The sequence below is a fragment of the Dasypus novemcinctus genome, chromosome 13 (genome assembly GCF_030445035.2).
Source record: "Dasypus novemcinctus isolate mDasNov1 chromosome 13, mDasNov1.1.hap2, whole genome shotgun sequence".
Taxonomy (NCBI): domain Eukaryota; kingdom Metazoa; phylum Chordata; class Mammalia; order Cingulata; family Dasypodidae; genus Dasypus; species Dasypus novemcinctus.
The window spans coordinates 30,697,961-30,710,880 of record NC_080685.1 but is presented as its reverse complement, the minus strand read 5'-3'; the positions used below and the strand labels follow the sequence as shown (position 1 = coordinate 30,710,880).

The 12,920-nt window shown below is 56.3% G+C and overlaps 1 protein-coding gene and 1 long non-coding RNA gene across 2 annotated transcripts; one reads left to right on the top strand and one right to left on the bottom strand.

Annotated features, from left to right (window-relative positions):
- Positions 1 to 935: 935 nt before the first annotated feature.
- Positions 936 to 7,316, bottom strand: EFNA1 (ephrin A1). Its single transcript, XM_004482803.5, has 5 exons — positions 7,120 to 7,316; positions 3,447 to 3,742; positions 2,209 to 2,274; positions 2,005 to 2,055; positions 936 to 1,833 (listed from the first exon to the last, which is right to left on the bottom strand). Exons 1-5 carry the CDS (start codon positions 7,209 to 7,211, stop codon positions 1,721 to 1,723), a joined length of 618 nt encoding a protein of 205 aa, XP_004482860.1. The 5' UTR covers positions 7,212 to 7,316; the 3' UTR covers positions 936 to 1,720.
- Positions 7,317 to 7,320: 4 nt separating this feature from the next.
- On the top strand, positions 7,321 to 10,780 carry LOC131280892 (uncharacterized). The gene is made up of 2 exons (XR_009188559.2): positions 7,321 to 8,161; positions 9,865 to 10,780. It is a non-coding gene; the product is annotated as an uncharacterized lncRNA (long non-coding RNA).
- Positions 10,781 to 12,920: the final 2,140 nt, after the last annotated feature.

Genomic DNA, 12,920 nt, shown 5'->3' with positions numbered 1-12,920 from the left:
CGCCCCTCGGGACGCGCGTCCGGGCGGGCCCGCGGCCGCCGCTCCCGGGGTGCGGGGTTCTGAGCCGGCCTGGCCCGGCCTGGCGGGCCCAGCCCCTCGCGGAGGGTCTCCGCGCTTGTCCCCGACACCCGCCGCTCCTCACACTCTTACTCGCCTAGACCCCCAGCCTTAACTCTCGTGCTCCCACAGGCCTACGTGTCAGACCTCCTTAAACTAAAACCGGGATATATTCACGTACCACACGATATCTCCATAAAACAGCTTAATAAATTAAAATCGGGCAAGATTCAGCCAGACCTCAACACGCCTTCCATCCAGAGCTCCAAAGCTGAATCAGTTTCCTAGGCCTGCGGAGGTTTTTCTTGGAGTTGGCTGAAGCCTCTTGCCAGCCCCTAACCCTTAAAAACAGTGATGATCAGGAATCACTAAGCCTTTGTCAGATGCTCTCCCCCTTCGGCCAAGCTGCCAAATTCACGACTTGGCCAATCCACTTAGAACCCTGTCATTGACCCCTCAGTACATCCTCCTTGCTGCTGGGAACTTTCCCTCCCAGCCTCCCACAGGCCTGTGTTGGTGGGGCTGAGGGCAGTGCGTGCCTCAGCTGGCGTTCCCCTGCGCGCCGCCCTGACTCACCCGAACAGCATGAGCACCTAAATGGATGCCAGAGCCGGGCGCTGAGGGGGTAGGAGTGGGGCAGAGGTTGGGCAGGAAGAACTTCCAGACTGAGGTGCAGCCTAGAACCAGAGACACTGCTATGGGAAACACTTTCCTGCCCTGAGATCCCCCCTAGGGAAGGACACACTCCACCCTTTCCGACTGGCGAGGGGCACCTGTTCTCCAGGGGGAGAGGGCAAGGTGTAGCACAGAATCTAGCATACAGTAGGCACTTAATGTTTTTCACTGAATGGTCTTAAGCCAGTATGGAGGGGCCATCAGAACAAAACAAAACACATGAATTTATTTTGAAACATTGTATAAAAATTCCAGTTGTAGAAATCAGCACAGACACACAAGTATATATACAGATATTGTACACGTGGGCACTGCCCTTCACACTACACTGTAGGCAGACTCTGTACACATGGGCACTGCCCTTAGTTACACTCGAAGAACAGGTTGGCACAGCCCCCTGCTGGCACAGTTCTGAGGAGTGCTGCCACCAGGGTGGGGGACGAGGATGCAGGGCCTTGCTACAAACCTCTCTATGGCAGTTCCACAGACAGAAGTCTGTGATGACGCTGGGTCAGCCCGAGCATGCTGTCTCTCTTTTGTCCCTGCCTCCCAAGCTTTTCCTTCAGTCAGTTCATGTGGGCATCCTGGCTCTCTCTGCGAGGGGCATCTTTGCCAAGCTCAGCATCCATCTGCATAATCCTAGGCCTCTGCCAGCTCCGCTCCTGATGTGCCCTTCTTCAGTGGTGATGCCTGTGCAGCTTGTTTCTTTGGCTTAAGGGCAGCAATGGCAGGTAAAGGACTGTCCCCACTGCTTTCTCTGTCCCTTTGAGGTGGAGGTGGGGATGGCACTACCAGGCTTGCCAACCTCCTTTGGGTTGCAACTCTTAATACTGACCCGTTTTGAGGCTGCTGGGTGGCAGCTTGTGCATTTTGTCGGAGTGGTTCCCAGAGCTGGGGCTTTGAAAGCTGCCCCAGGACAGGCGAGGGGTGCCTGTTCCTGCCCCCCTCTGTCCAGTTTCAATCCTTAAGCCAGGTGTGGCATACACCTTCATGGAGTTTGCAGCAGCAGAAGTGGCAGGAGCAACACCACCCAGGCAAGTGGGAAGAGGCGGGGGGCAGCACTGTGACCGATGCTATGCAGAACCTGTACCTCCGGGTCATCTGCATGGTGAGAAGGCAAAAGCCCCAAGGTGAGTAGTCCCACTGCTGGCACTGCCCATCAGCCTGGTGGGGCTTCCCCAGCCCCTGCCTGGCAAGGGGCCCACCTCCTGGACCCAGCCTCTTCAAACAGACCCTTCTGTACCCTAGGCCCAGTATGTTCCGGCTACCCACCTCTTTGAGGTTTCTTCTCCTGTGCATTGGCATGGGCTTGAGGACTGTGAGCTGAAAGGCAAGCATGGCAGTAGATCAGGAATTGTGCCAGGGAGGCAGGGGTGTGTGTGTGCTGGGTGGATTGGGCAGTGGGACTTCCCTATCATCCCAGACCAGGCCCAGCATAGAGATGGAGGAAGGAACCCACAAGGCCCAGACACTCACTAATTTTGCCATTGACGGTCACCTTCAACCTCAAGCACTGATCTTCTTGGTGGTGAATGGGTTTGGCTGCAAAACAAATGCATAGGATGTTAACGAAGGAACCTTTGTTAAAGAAGAAAAGATTTCTGGTCCCTGCTTTCTCAGGTACCTGCCTGCTCATTTTAATCCCCTCTCTTCTCTCTAAACACGGATTCTTACCCTTCTTAGTTTTTGCCCACTTGCTACACAGTGTTCAGCCCACTCCTATTCTTTGGAAAAACCCTCAGCTTTGGAACATAAGACAGGGCACCAATGTGGCTCAGTGGTTGGGCATGCCGGCTTCCCACATATGAGGTCCCAGGTTCCATCCCTGGCCCCGGTACCTCAAAAAAAAAAAAAAAAAAAAGGAACATAGACAGTGTCCCCTCTCCACATTCCACCCTCCACCTCTTCACACCTAAAGTTGGGTGAGGCCTTCACAATATGTTCCCCTTCCTTGGTCCATCTTATATTCCACCTGCCTAGACCCCACTGACAGAGTGAGTCCTGGATCTTTTCTCCACAGAGCTGATCTTCTAACTCTTAAAATCTAACTGGGGAGTGAGGGTGTAGCTCAATGGCTGAGCACCAGCTTTGCATGTACAAGGTCCTGGGTTCAATCCCCAGTACCTCCTTAAAAGGAAAAAAAAAAAATCTACCAGTGACTTTCCACTGCCCTCAGGATAAAGTCCAAACTCCATAGCACTTCTGGGCCTTTCCATGATTGCTGCTGTCAACTTCTCCAAACTCACCTCTCCCTGCTTCCTGTGTTCATCCCACTCCAGCCAGGCTGACCCATAAGGAGTTCCCTGAAGATGTCATACTCTCTTTAAACATGTGCCATCGTGCTGGCTGACTTCTCTGCTTGTCCTAAGCTCTGAGGCTGTCTTCCTCACCTGCCTGCCGTGTGCCCAGGGCATTTTCTCAGGGTCTCTGTGCTCATGTTTTCCATCACACTCTACTAATGGTCTGTTAACCTATGTGTGTCCCCTCCCAGCTTGAGGACAGGTGCTACATAGGATCTTATTGATCTCTGGGTCCATAATGCCAAGCAGAGCGCCCAGACACAGCAGAGGTTCAGTCCATATTTATAATGTGAGCAAATGACTAACATAGAAGACACCGGAAGGGACTCTGCTGCTTGACTGCCCACCAAGCACGTACCTCCTGTGTTCCCCAGTATGCCCATCCACCTGTGTGGAGGTCTCCCAGGCACTCACAGATGTAGTAGTAGCTGTGTCCCTCTTTGAACTCCTTGCCCAGGGTGAAGGGTGTGAAGCGCTGGAACTTCTCAGACAGCTTCTCTGGACCATGCCTGGCTCGGGGCTGGCTGCACTGCCATCGCACCTGGTCCTTGGATTGGGGCTGGCACAGCTGGTACTCCTCACGCTCCACCAGGTACAGCGTGTACTGCTCCATGGCGGCGTCTGCCACAGAGTCATCCTCGTAATGCGGACAGATGATGTCCAGGTAGTCATTCAGCTGCACGTGTACCGTGTAGTCCTTACTCCAGAACCTAGGCACGGGCAGAAGGGGAGAGGGCAGGTGGTCATTCAGGAACCAGAGCACAGCCTTGAGCCTCCAAGTGTTGAAGTGACCCCTCCCATTTCACACTCGAGTCCACCAAAGATTTTTCCAAAATCTCAACTCCCAATAATTGATTTTGAGCTTAATACCTCCCGCGATCCCCTCATCACCACTGTCTCCCATTAATCCTCCAAACAGCGTCCACTGACAGAATCTTTCAGGCATCAAAATACTTCCCATAGGCCAGCTAACTCGGGAGCCCTGAAGGCCAGAGCCAGGGTCAGAGGCCACTGGCCTGAAACAAAGTCGTCATCTCCTTGGGAGACCCGCTTGGATATTTCCCAGGCGGGAGGGGTGGGTTCAGCCTGATCGTTTTGTATCATCTATCAGTCTACAAGTCACTGCTGCACAGAGCTGGCACGTGGTAGGTATTCCACCGACATTTATCCAAGAATGGGCTCCTAAATATTTCCTTAGCTCACTCATTTCCTTCTACCCATAAATATTTCCCCCCGATCTATCCTACCAATTGCTCCTTGAAGTGTTCTTAGACCTCAGCCCAGGGCACTGCAGGCTCATTCTGGAATCAGAATCCAAGTAACTCTTTCTCTTTACCAGTCTACCACTGAGCTCCCGACACATTTAGTCTTTACTTCTCTCTCCCCCATCATTTTCTTCCCTGAACCACCAAGTATATCCCACATTTCCCACCTCCATTCTTTCCTTCAACCCATGTTGAAGGAAACCCAGGCCCACAGGTAATGCCCCTAGTTCTTTAAGTGAAATCACTTTCATAATTCAGTCTCCTCAAATCTCTCTTCCTAGCTACCCAAATTTATGCCCAGGTCTCCTTGTCCACTTCTTTCACAACATCTCTGTCCCTTTATAACCAAAAGCCACCCTTCTACCTACGCTGAGATGGGCTGCAGAAAAGCTGGAGTTCTCGGATCTGAGGCTGCCTCTCCCCTCCCCTCCTCCCAAGCTGGTCCCCTCCCCCAGCCCTCTCCCTCCAGGTCCCCCAGGCTCCAGCCTGACTGCCTAACCCCCTCAGCTCCAGACACCTGGCTCCAGTATGAGGAGAGGGAAAAGTGTCCCCCCGCCCCCCTCCCAAGCTGGGCAGCTCCTTTGAATTCCCTCAAGCGCTGCCAGCTAGAGACTCAGCAGAGCAGGCTGCCAACTTGCTTCAAACCAAAACCCTGGACAGGGGTGGCGGAGGGAGGGGCAGGGTGTTGGCCAAGAGGCCTTCCAGGGTGGGCACCCACTGCCCAGTCAGCATGACCCCCTACGAGGCCTGGCTTTGCAGGACCGGCTCAAGCTGGGCTTCCCAGGGCCCCTCCCCCACTCCGGAGAAAAGAGAGAGAGGGAGAGAGAGGAGCAGAGAGAGGCTTTTAAAATTCCTCTGTGGAGAGATAAACATAGAAGCCATTTCGGAACAGGTATTTCAGCTCTGGGCCTGGCATCTGTCCCCTGTTCCCGTGACGGGCACTGACTCATTCCTCATTCACCTCTGCCACCCGCCCCGGCACTCGTGAGAACCTGTAAAAATTTACCTTGTCAAATGTGGACGGCCCCTAAGACCCCCAAACCCCAGGATGGCACTGCCCACTTGCCCCCAGGCACCGTCCTCCAGGCTAAGGGAGCTGGCAGGGTCCATGCCCCTCCGGGGACAAGGAGGCCAGGGACCAGCTCCGAGTGGCACCACCCTTCTCATTAAGTTGCCCCCGCCTGGGGCCTGGAGATCGCAGGGCCAGTGCCCACTGTCCTGAGTCACCCATGTCAGCCTCATACCCACCCAGCTCAGCGCCACCTCAGCTTTGTCCCCAGCGGGGCCCGGCCTAGCTGCCCATGGACTCCACTGCGAGCCGGCTTCTCTTTAGTCCTGGATATGGTCGGGGTGTGTGTGTGCGTGCACGCACACACCAGATGGACAGGGCAGAGCTGTGCTTGGGGGGAGGCACCCGTCACCCCTCTCCTGGGGGTACAATCTGCTCCACTTAGCCCCTGTTTGACTCTTGCTCTCCATCTGGGAAAGGAGGGCAGCGGCGTCAGGGAAGGCAGGAAGGGGGGGCAAGGAAGAGGCTCCTTCCTGAAAGGGAGGAAACCTGGGAGTTTGGGAACGGAAAAGGCCAGGGTCCCCCCCTCCCTACTCATGGCTTCCTGTCTCCTCCTCCCCCTCAGCCAACACCTGGCATGGCATAAACAGGGACTTTGCTCTCTCCCACTAGGACAAGACTGAGTCTAGGAAGCACAGAACAAACTGCAAGGTGGGGGGGGGGGGCGGGGGGGGGACTGCCCGTGTTGCCCTGGCACCCTCTGGGCAAGAGGGCATTGACCTCTGGGTTGGCAGCTGGCTGTTCCCTCCACCCCCTTCATAACATGCCACAGACGAAAGACCCCCCCACCAGGGAATGCCACAGGGTCAGAGGAAGCTGGCACAATATATTTCCCAGGAGAGAGTGACAGGGGAGTGGGGAGACGGGCTGGATTAGGTGTTTTTAGGGTCGCCAAGCTGCCCGGCACTCTGCTCCTGCCTCCTCCCTCTCCTGTTTTCCCGAAAATGTCGGTCCCATAACTTCAGAAAATCTCAAGGGCAAGAACAAAGAATCCAGGGAAGCTTCTTCCTCCCAGTACCTTTTGCCTCTCAGCCCTAAACCTGCCCAGGAGAAATTAACTCCTTGCTGCACAGAGCGCTTGGTAAGCCTCTTAACCCCTTCCCTTCTTCCCCTGGTTATTATTAGGAATAATTGTATGTCCCCCCCATCTCTTCAGTTTTACTGACTTAAGCCTCGTAAACTTCAGCCTACCCATGGAGAGTCTGTGCCTCACTCAGGCAACCTCAAAGGACCCCCTGTAGGGGGCTTTCCAGGGTCACTTTGCATACAGAATTAATGCTTAATACCTGCCGCCCAGAGCCCTGCTGAGGGGTCCTTCCAGGGGACACAGAGCTCTGCTCACTCTTAATGTCACATGGGGTACCTGTCAGAACACGCAGATGCCCAAGTGACAGACAAGGAAGGGCAGAGGCTTTGACGGTGGAGGGTCTAGAGCAAGAGTCCTGGCAGCCAAGGAGGGTGGTCCATGCGCGGCGCGGGTGACTCCCGGCACGGGTCCCTCACTTCAGAGTAACAGGGGTGCTGGGGGAGGAAGGGGAAGGGCAGAGGCAAGGTCCAAGCGAGTGGGCACGGTCAGGTTCCTGCCCTGGGGTGGGGTGTTCCCAGAAGTGAGGGGAGGAAAATCCCCAGAATCCCTCCCGCCTCTGGTCACCTTCCCTGGGCTCAGGACAGGGCCTGGCCGGGACAGTTGCCCTGGAGGGGAGGGCAGTGTCAGCGGGGCACCCAGGCAGCCGGCAGGAGACTCGGGGCTTACTTGGGGTTGGAACTGTTCCAGAAGACGGTGTGGCGGTCAGCAGCGGCCAGACTGCAGCACAGACCCAAGAGAGGGGCCCAGAGGAACTCCATCGCGCGGGGGCCTGGCCAGGCCAGCGGGCCGAGGGGCTCCTCGGGGTCGGGGCTCCGGCTGCCTTTCTCCGCCGCGGCAATCAGCGCCGCGCTCTCAGCTCTGGCCCCCGCGCCCGGCGACTCCGCCTTTTGGGCCGGCGCCGCCCGACACCCCGCCCCGCCCCCGCCCCGCCCGGCGCGCGGCTGCCCGGGGGCCTGGGAGCTGGAGGAGGGGAGGCCGGGAAGGGGCGGGGGCCAGGGGTGCGGGCGCGAGCGGTGCGCCAGCCGCTGCACCACAAAGCTCAGAGCTGTGTGTCTTCGCTCACTTGCGGGTCTGTGTGCAGTTTCATCGGCCTGTGCCCCGCGCAGTTGCAGGCGGGAGAAGGGAACCAGCTCTCAAGTGCGGGTCTGCAGATGGCGTAGGGTGCGGGGCAGGGCTTTGATGGATCCCGCGCGGATCTTGCAGGGTGCGAGCTTGTTGATATGCTCCGCATCTTTCTCGAGTCTTGCAGGCACAAGCTCGGGCGCCCGCGTTCCCACACTGCCCACCCGCCCCCACCCCCCACCCCCTTCCTGGACTCCGCGCTCTGCTACCCCTCCCCACGCACACGCGGCTGTTTGTTTTTGTTGAGTTTGTCAATGTTGTCTTTGTTCAGGAGATTGTGTCATCGCCTAGATGCCGGGAATAAAGTGCGACCCTGTGCGCGGCCGGGGGCTAAGCCTCGTTCCTTTAGTGCCTGTGCGCAGAAGGGACACGTGGGACCCGGGGCAAGCCCGGGGGCTCGCTCATGTTTCCACATGCGCCAAACGGGCACTGTGTGTGTGTGCGTGCGTGTGACACAACACGCGTGTGTGCCGTGCGAACGGGCTCTTGAATATGGGCCGTGAGAATCTGGGCAGGGAGGGTGACAAACTGCAGCCACACATGTGCATCTGGCGTGTGTAAATAACGCGAGATGGTGAGAGCATTTGTAAGTAATATCACAGCCCCATGGGGGCAAGCGTGTGAAACTCTTTGACTTACGTATGCTAATGTTGGTGAAGTGTGTGAAGAGGAGGGGAAACGAGTAGGGGCAGACAGTGTGTGTGGAGGGGGCGGGAGGCAAGTGTTTGTGCGGCGACCCCGGGCTGGGGCCCCTGTCCCCAGCCGGGGCCCCCTCCCTCGCGCCATGTAAACAAACCCGCTGGAATTCGCCTCTCCGGGCTCCCCTCCGGGGTCTGCGGCCGTCTGGTAGCGGCGGGTGTCTGCCTCCCAGCTCTGGGGTGGGGAGGCGGGCAGGTGTTTGCTTAGGCTCGAGTGTGTGCCTGGAGGGGGAGGGCCGATTGCGGTGAGTTTGGTGGTTTGTGTGTGTGGCTGTGTGGCGATCTGCGTGCGCGCCTGCGGGTGCTGGAGAGCGCGTTTACCCTGCCGGCCGGCCCTTCCTTGCGGCTGCGCATGGTGGGAGGGCGCTGACCCGGGAGGCGGCCAGATCGGGCCCGGCTTCCCGGGTTCCCAGGCCTTTTCATCCTTTTACAGCCAGGCCTGGCGACAGCCCCTGTAATTATGCGGGGCCTGGACGCCGCGGCGAGTCCGGCGCTGACCCCGCCAGGGAGGAGCCTGAGGCGGCTCAGGGCCCGGGCCGGCCCCCATCCCCCGCGGGGCGCAGGGGGCCCGACACACCCAGAGGACGACAAATATTTACTGTGCGAAAACCTTGTGCCGGGCCCGGTAACCCCGGCGGTCGGGTCGGGGCCGAACTTTGCGCACGGCCACCCAGGTTCGCGCCTGGCGCAAGCGACGTGCCCAGCAGCGCGTTTCCCTCGGGTGCGTTCCGCTCCGCACCCCCCCCCCCCCCCGCCCCGAGACCGAAGTCTGCCCGCCAACCAGCCCGGGGGCGCGTCTCACGCGCCATTTGCTCACCTGGGAGGATACCTGGGCGTCGGCCTCTCACGCGCTCCGGGCGAAAGGCGAAAGTACCCCCATCCCAGCTCTTGTCCCCAGAGAATCAGAGCTCCGTGAGGGCAGGGATTTGTGTCTGTTTTGCTCACTGCTCTGTCTCCAGAGCCTGGCCCAGCACCTAGCACACATAGTAGATGGTCAATAAATATTTGTTCAATGAGTGAACTCACTGTTCAATGAAGGTGCTTAACTAAGTCTGCTAGACAGAACTGCTCTGAAAAGAAACAAACGAGGGGCTGGGGGATAGGTGGCCCTCTAGAGAGAGTGGCCCAGGATCGGCTCCTGGAGGAAGGGGATTTGAGCAAGATTCCCGTTTCTCTGACCGCCCGAGATGGGCAGGCACTTGTGGGGTCCCTGGACTGCGCCACTGGGCCCAGGCGGGTTCCGACTCGCTCCACACTGGCTGGCTGGGGCCACGTCCGCTCTCAGCCTGCCTGCGTCTAGGGCTGGAGCGAGCAGGTGGAGAAGGGGTGAAGGAAATCCAGGGCACGGGGGGGACGCGGACCCCCGTTTGGCGCCCTCCTCCACATTCTCAAGTCACTCCCTGACCCCAGCCCTCCTCCATCCACGCGCTCGTGCGTTCGTGGGTCGTTCATCACACCCAAGAGGACACCTCTGGGCGCCGGGCGCTGTGGCGGGCCCCGGGAGAGTAAGGGTGAGCTGCCCTCGTGGAGCCCCCTGCTCAGTAGGGGAAATAGAAAAGCCACCAGTTACACAACACGTGTCCGTTTGCAGGCTGGCAGCAGCCCCACAGCGCACTGGCACCGCCGGGACCCCTCCCGGAGCCGCTGCGACGCCTGGTGGACCGAGAGCAGAGCGGCAGGCACTGTGCGATCTACAGACAACAGCAGGAACTTCCGCGGGGAGACTCGACCTACCCACCGACTCCGCCCCCGGGCTTCTCCTCCACTGCGCCCGCCCCCCAGCCTGCTCCGGCGGGTCGCGTCTCTGTTCTGCCTAGGGCGACCTTCCCCCGCTAAGACGTGCGCGGGTGTTGGCTCTCAGCACCGCCACCCCGAGGCAAACATCTGTGCTCAGGGGCGGGAGCTGTCTGGGGTGTCTGTCTATCTGTCTCCCTGTCTGGGAAATTCCCCCCATGAGTCCTTTCTGGGAATTCCTGGGGTGCAGGGTTAACCCTCAGCGTGCCCAGGGTGGAGGCTCTGGCGCTGGAAGGAGACGCTGCCTGCCCCGGGGGTGGCATTTCCAGTCTGGCCCGGGCACAGCTGCTCGGTGGCTTCTCCCTTGATTGGTACCCTGTGGTTTGGGGGTGGGGAAAACCGGAGAGGCTTGGCCTGGGGCACCGGCTAATCTGGCTCAGCCCCAAGGGCATCTCTGGGCAATGGGCGAGGCAGGGGAGGAGGGTTGGACTTGACCCTGGAGCCCCCTCAGCTCCACTCTATATCATTTAGAAAAATAAGAAGTGTATGTGTATGTTTCCTTTGCTGTACATAACTGCTACGGAGAGATTGAAAGGTGAAGCACTTTCTTGTTTGCTTCTTGTTTATTATTTTTGAAATAATGAAATGCTGTAATGATTGAAGTGATGAATGCATAACTATGTGATTATACCAAATACCATTGTTTGTACACTTTAGATGAATTGTATGCTTTATTAATCTGTACCAATAAAATTTATTTTTTTTTAAGTGTATGCTTTCTAGTTTTTTAGTAAAGTGTGCAGTTTTCAACATAGACAACAGTAGAATAAAAGGGCGGGCAACCACCAACCACTGTTAACATTTGAGTCTCCTCCCTGACCTTTTGCTTGTGTGAATTTTTGCTAGCTTGCTTTATTTTTTTTCTTTTAGTCTTGCTTGCTTGCTTTATTGTGATAAATATGACTCAATTTGTTCTTCATTTTTTCCACCTTTAACTTCACCACATAAGGAATTTTCCTTGCTATAAACTCTTTGTAAACAATATTTTTCACAGCAGCGTAACGTTTCATTGAGCTAGTGTTTCAAAGTTTGCCATTGCAATGAGGCAAAGTTGAAATAAACATCTTCACATATACACTCAACCACTCCTTGGTTACTGAGCAGTTGGACGGATTAGTTTTTAGAACTAACAAATAACCCTGTGGCTGACTTTCATTCAACCTGTATTTATGGAGCCCCCACTCTGGACCAGACTCTGGCCTGGGTGCTGGAGACTCAGGGTAGGGCAGTAGGCAAAGGCCCTGCTCTTGTGGAGCTTATATTTTAGATGATATCTTGGTATGTGCTTTACTGGGTTTTGGAAAATTTCACATATATGGGAAAATGCTTTTGATATTGCCAAACGGAAGCCAGATTGTTTGCCTGGGACATTTCTCTTACAGCAGGCCAAGTGGCTGGAAATGAAAGGCATCTGTCTCCCCTCCCATATCCAACTCAGAGTGGGGCCAGGCTCCATGGCGGAGCTGGAACCCTCCCTGGTGGTCTTCTGGTAACCCAGGGGAGAGGCTGTTGGGGCAGGATGGGGAGAAGTAGGGAGAGGGAAGGGGCAGATGCCAAGGGGATGGGACTGTGGTTCTATAGCCCTGCCCCCTCTTCCATTCCAAATTTTCTGGTCACTTGAGTCACTCTGCTGGGAGGTGCTGAGGGCTCTGAAATTCATCCTTGCCCCAAGGAATCTGGTCTTCCGGCAATTGTACAGTTTGAATATGAGATAAGTATTATAATAGAGGTATAAGTGGTGAGCTGTGGGCTCACCAAGGTGGGAGGGCTTCACAAAGGAGGGGAGATTTGAAATGGGTTCTGAAAAATAGGTGGGTGCCCTTGCAGAGAAGAGGGAACAAAGAGCACAGGTGGAGGGATGAGCGTGTGTGCCGGGAAAGCTCTGCTATAGTAGAATTACAGAAAGTGTCTGGGGGTGCTACCAAGCAAAAGCTGGTTCTCTTCTCCCAATGTCTTTTTTTTTTTTTTTTTTAAGATTTATTTATTTCTCCAACCCCCGCCACACCTCTCTCATTGTCTGCTCTCTGTGTCCACTTGCTGTGCCTTCTTCTGTGTCTGTTTGTCTTCTCTTTAGGCAGCATAGGGAACCAATCCTGGGATCTTCCAGAGTGGGAGAGAGGTGCTCAATGTCTTGCACCACCTGAGCATCCTGGTCTGCTGCATCGCCTATTGTCTCTCCTGTGTCTCTTTTTGTTGCATCATCTGGCTGTGCCAGGTCTCTCCTCAGGTCAGTTTGCCGCGCGAGCCAGCTTGCCTTCACCAGGAAGATTGGGAATTGAAACCTGGACCTCCCATATGGTAGATGGGAGCCCAATTGCTTGAGCCACATCTGCTTCCCCCAATGTGTCTTTAAAGACAATTTCTGAGACGACAGGGTTTCAAAGAGAGAGAGTTTAGGGAAGCGGACTTGGCCCAGTGGTTAGGGCGTCCGTCTACCACATGGGAGGTCCGCGGTTCAAACCCCGGGTCTCCTTGACCCGTGTGGGGCTGGCCCATGTGCGAGCAAGGAGAGTGCCCTGCCACGTAGGGGTCCCTGCGCTGGGGAGCCCCACGCACAAGGAATGCGCTCCGTAAGGAGAGCTGCCCAGCGCGAAAGAAAGTGCAGCCTGCCCAAGAATGGCGCCTCCCACACGGAGAGCTGACACAACAAGATGACGCAACCAAAAGAAACACAGATTCCTGCGCCGCTGACAAAAACAGAAGTGGACAAAGAACACGCAGCGAATAGACACAGAGAACAGACAACTGGGGCAGGGTGGCGGGGAGAAGGGGAGAGAAAGAAAGAAATAATTTTTTTTTAAAAAAGAGAGAATTTATTGGTTGTGCAAGCAATGGAGCCCAGTGGCCTCATGG

Coding starts and splice junctions, on each gene's coding strand:
- EFNA1 (XM_004482803.5), bottom strand. CDS start 7,211: ATGGAGTTCCTCTGGGCCCCTCTCTTGGGTCTGTGCTGCAGTCTGGCC. Junction 3,743..7,119: donor TGGAACAGTTCCAACCCCAA/GTAAGCCCCGAG, acceptor GCCCGTGCCTAG/GTTCTGGAGTAAGGACTACA. Junction 1,834..2,004: donor GGAGAAGAAACCTCAAAGAG/GTGGGTAGCCGG, acceptor CTCACCATGCAG/ATGACCCGGAGGTACAGGTT.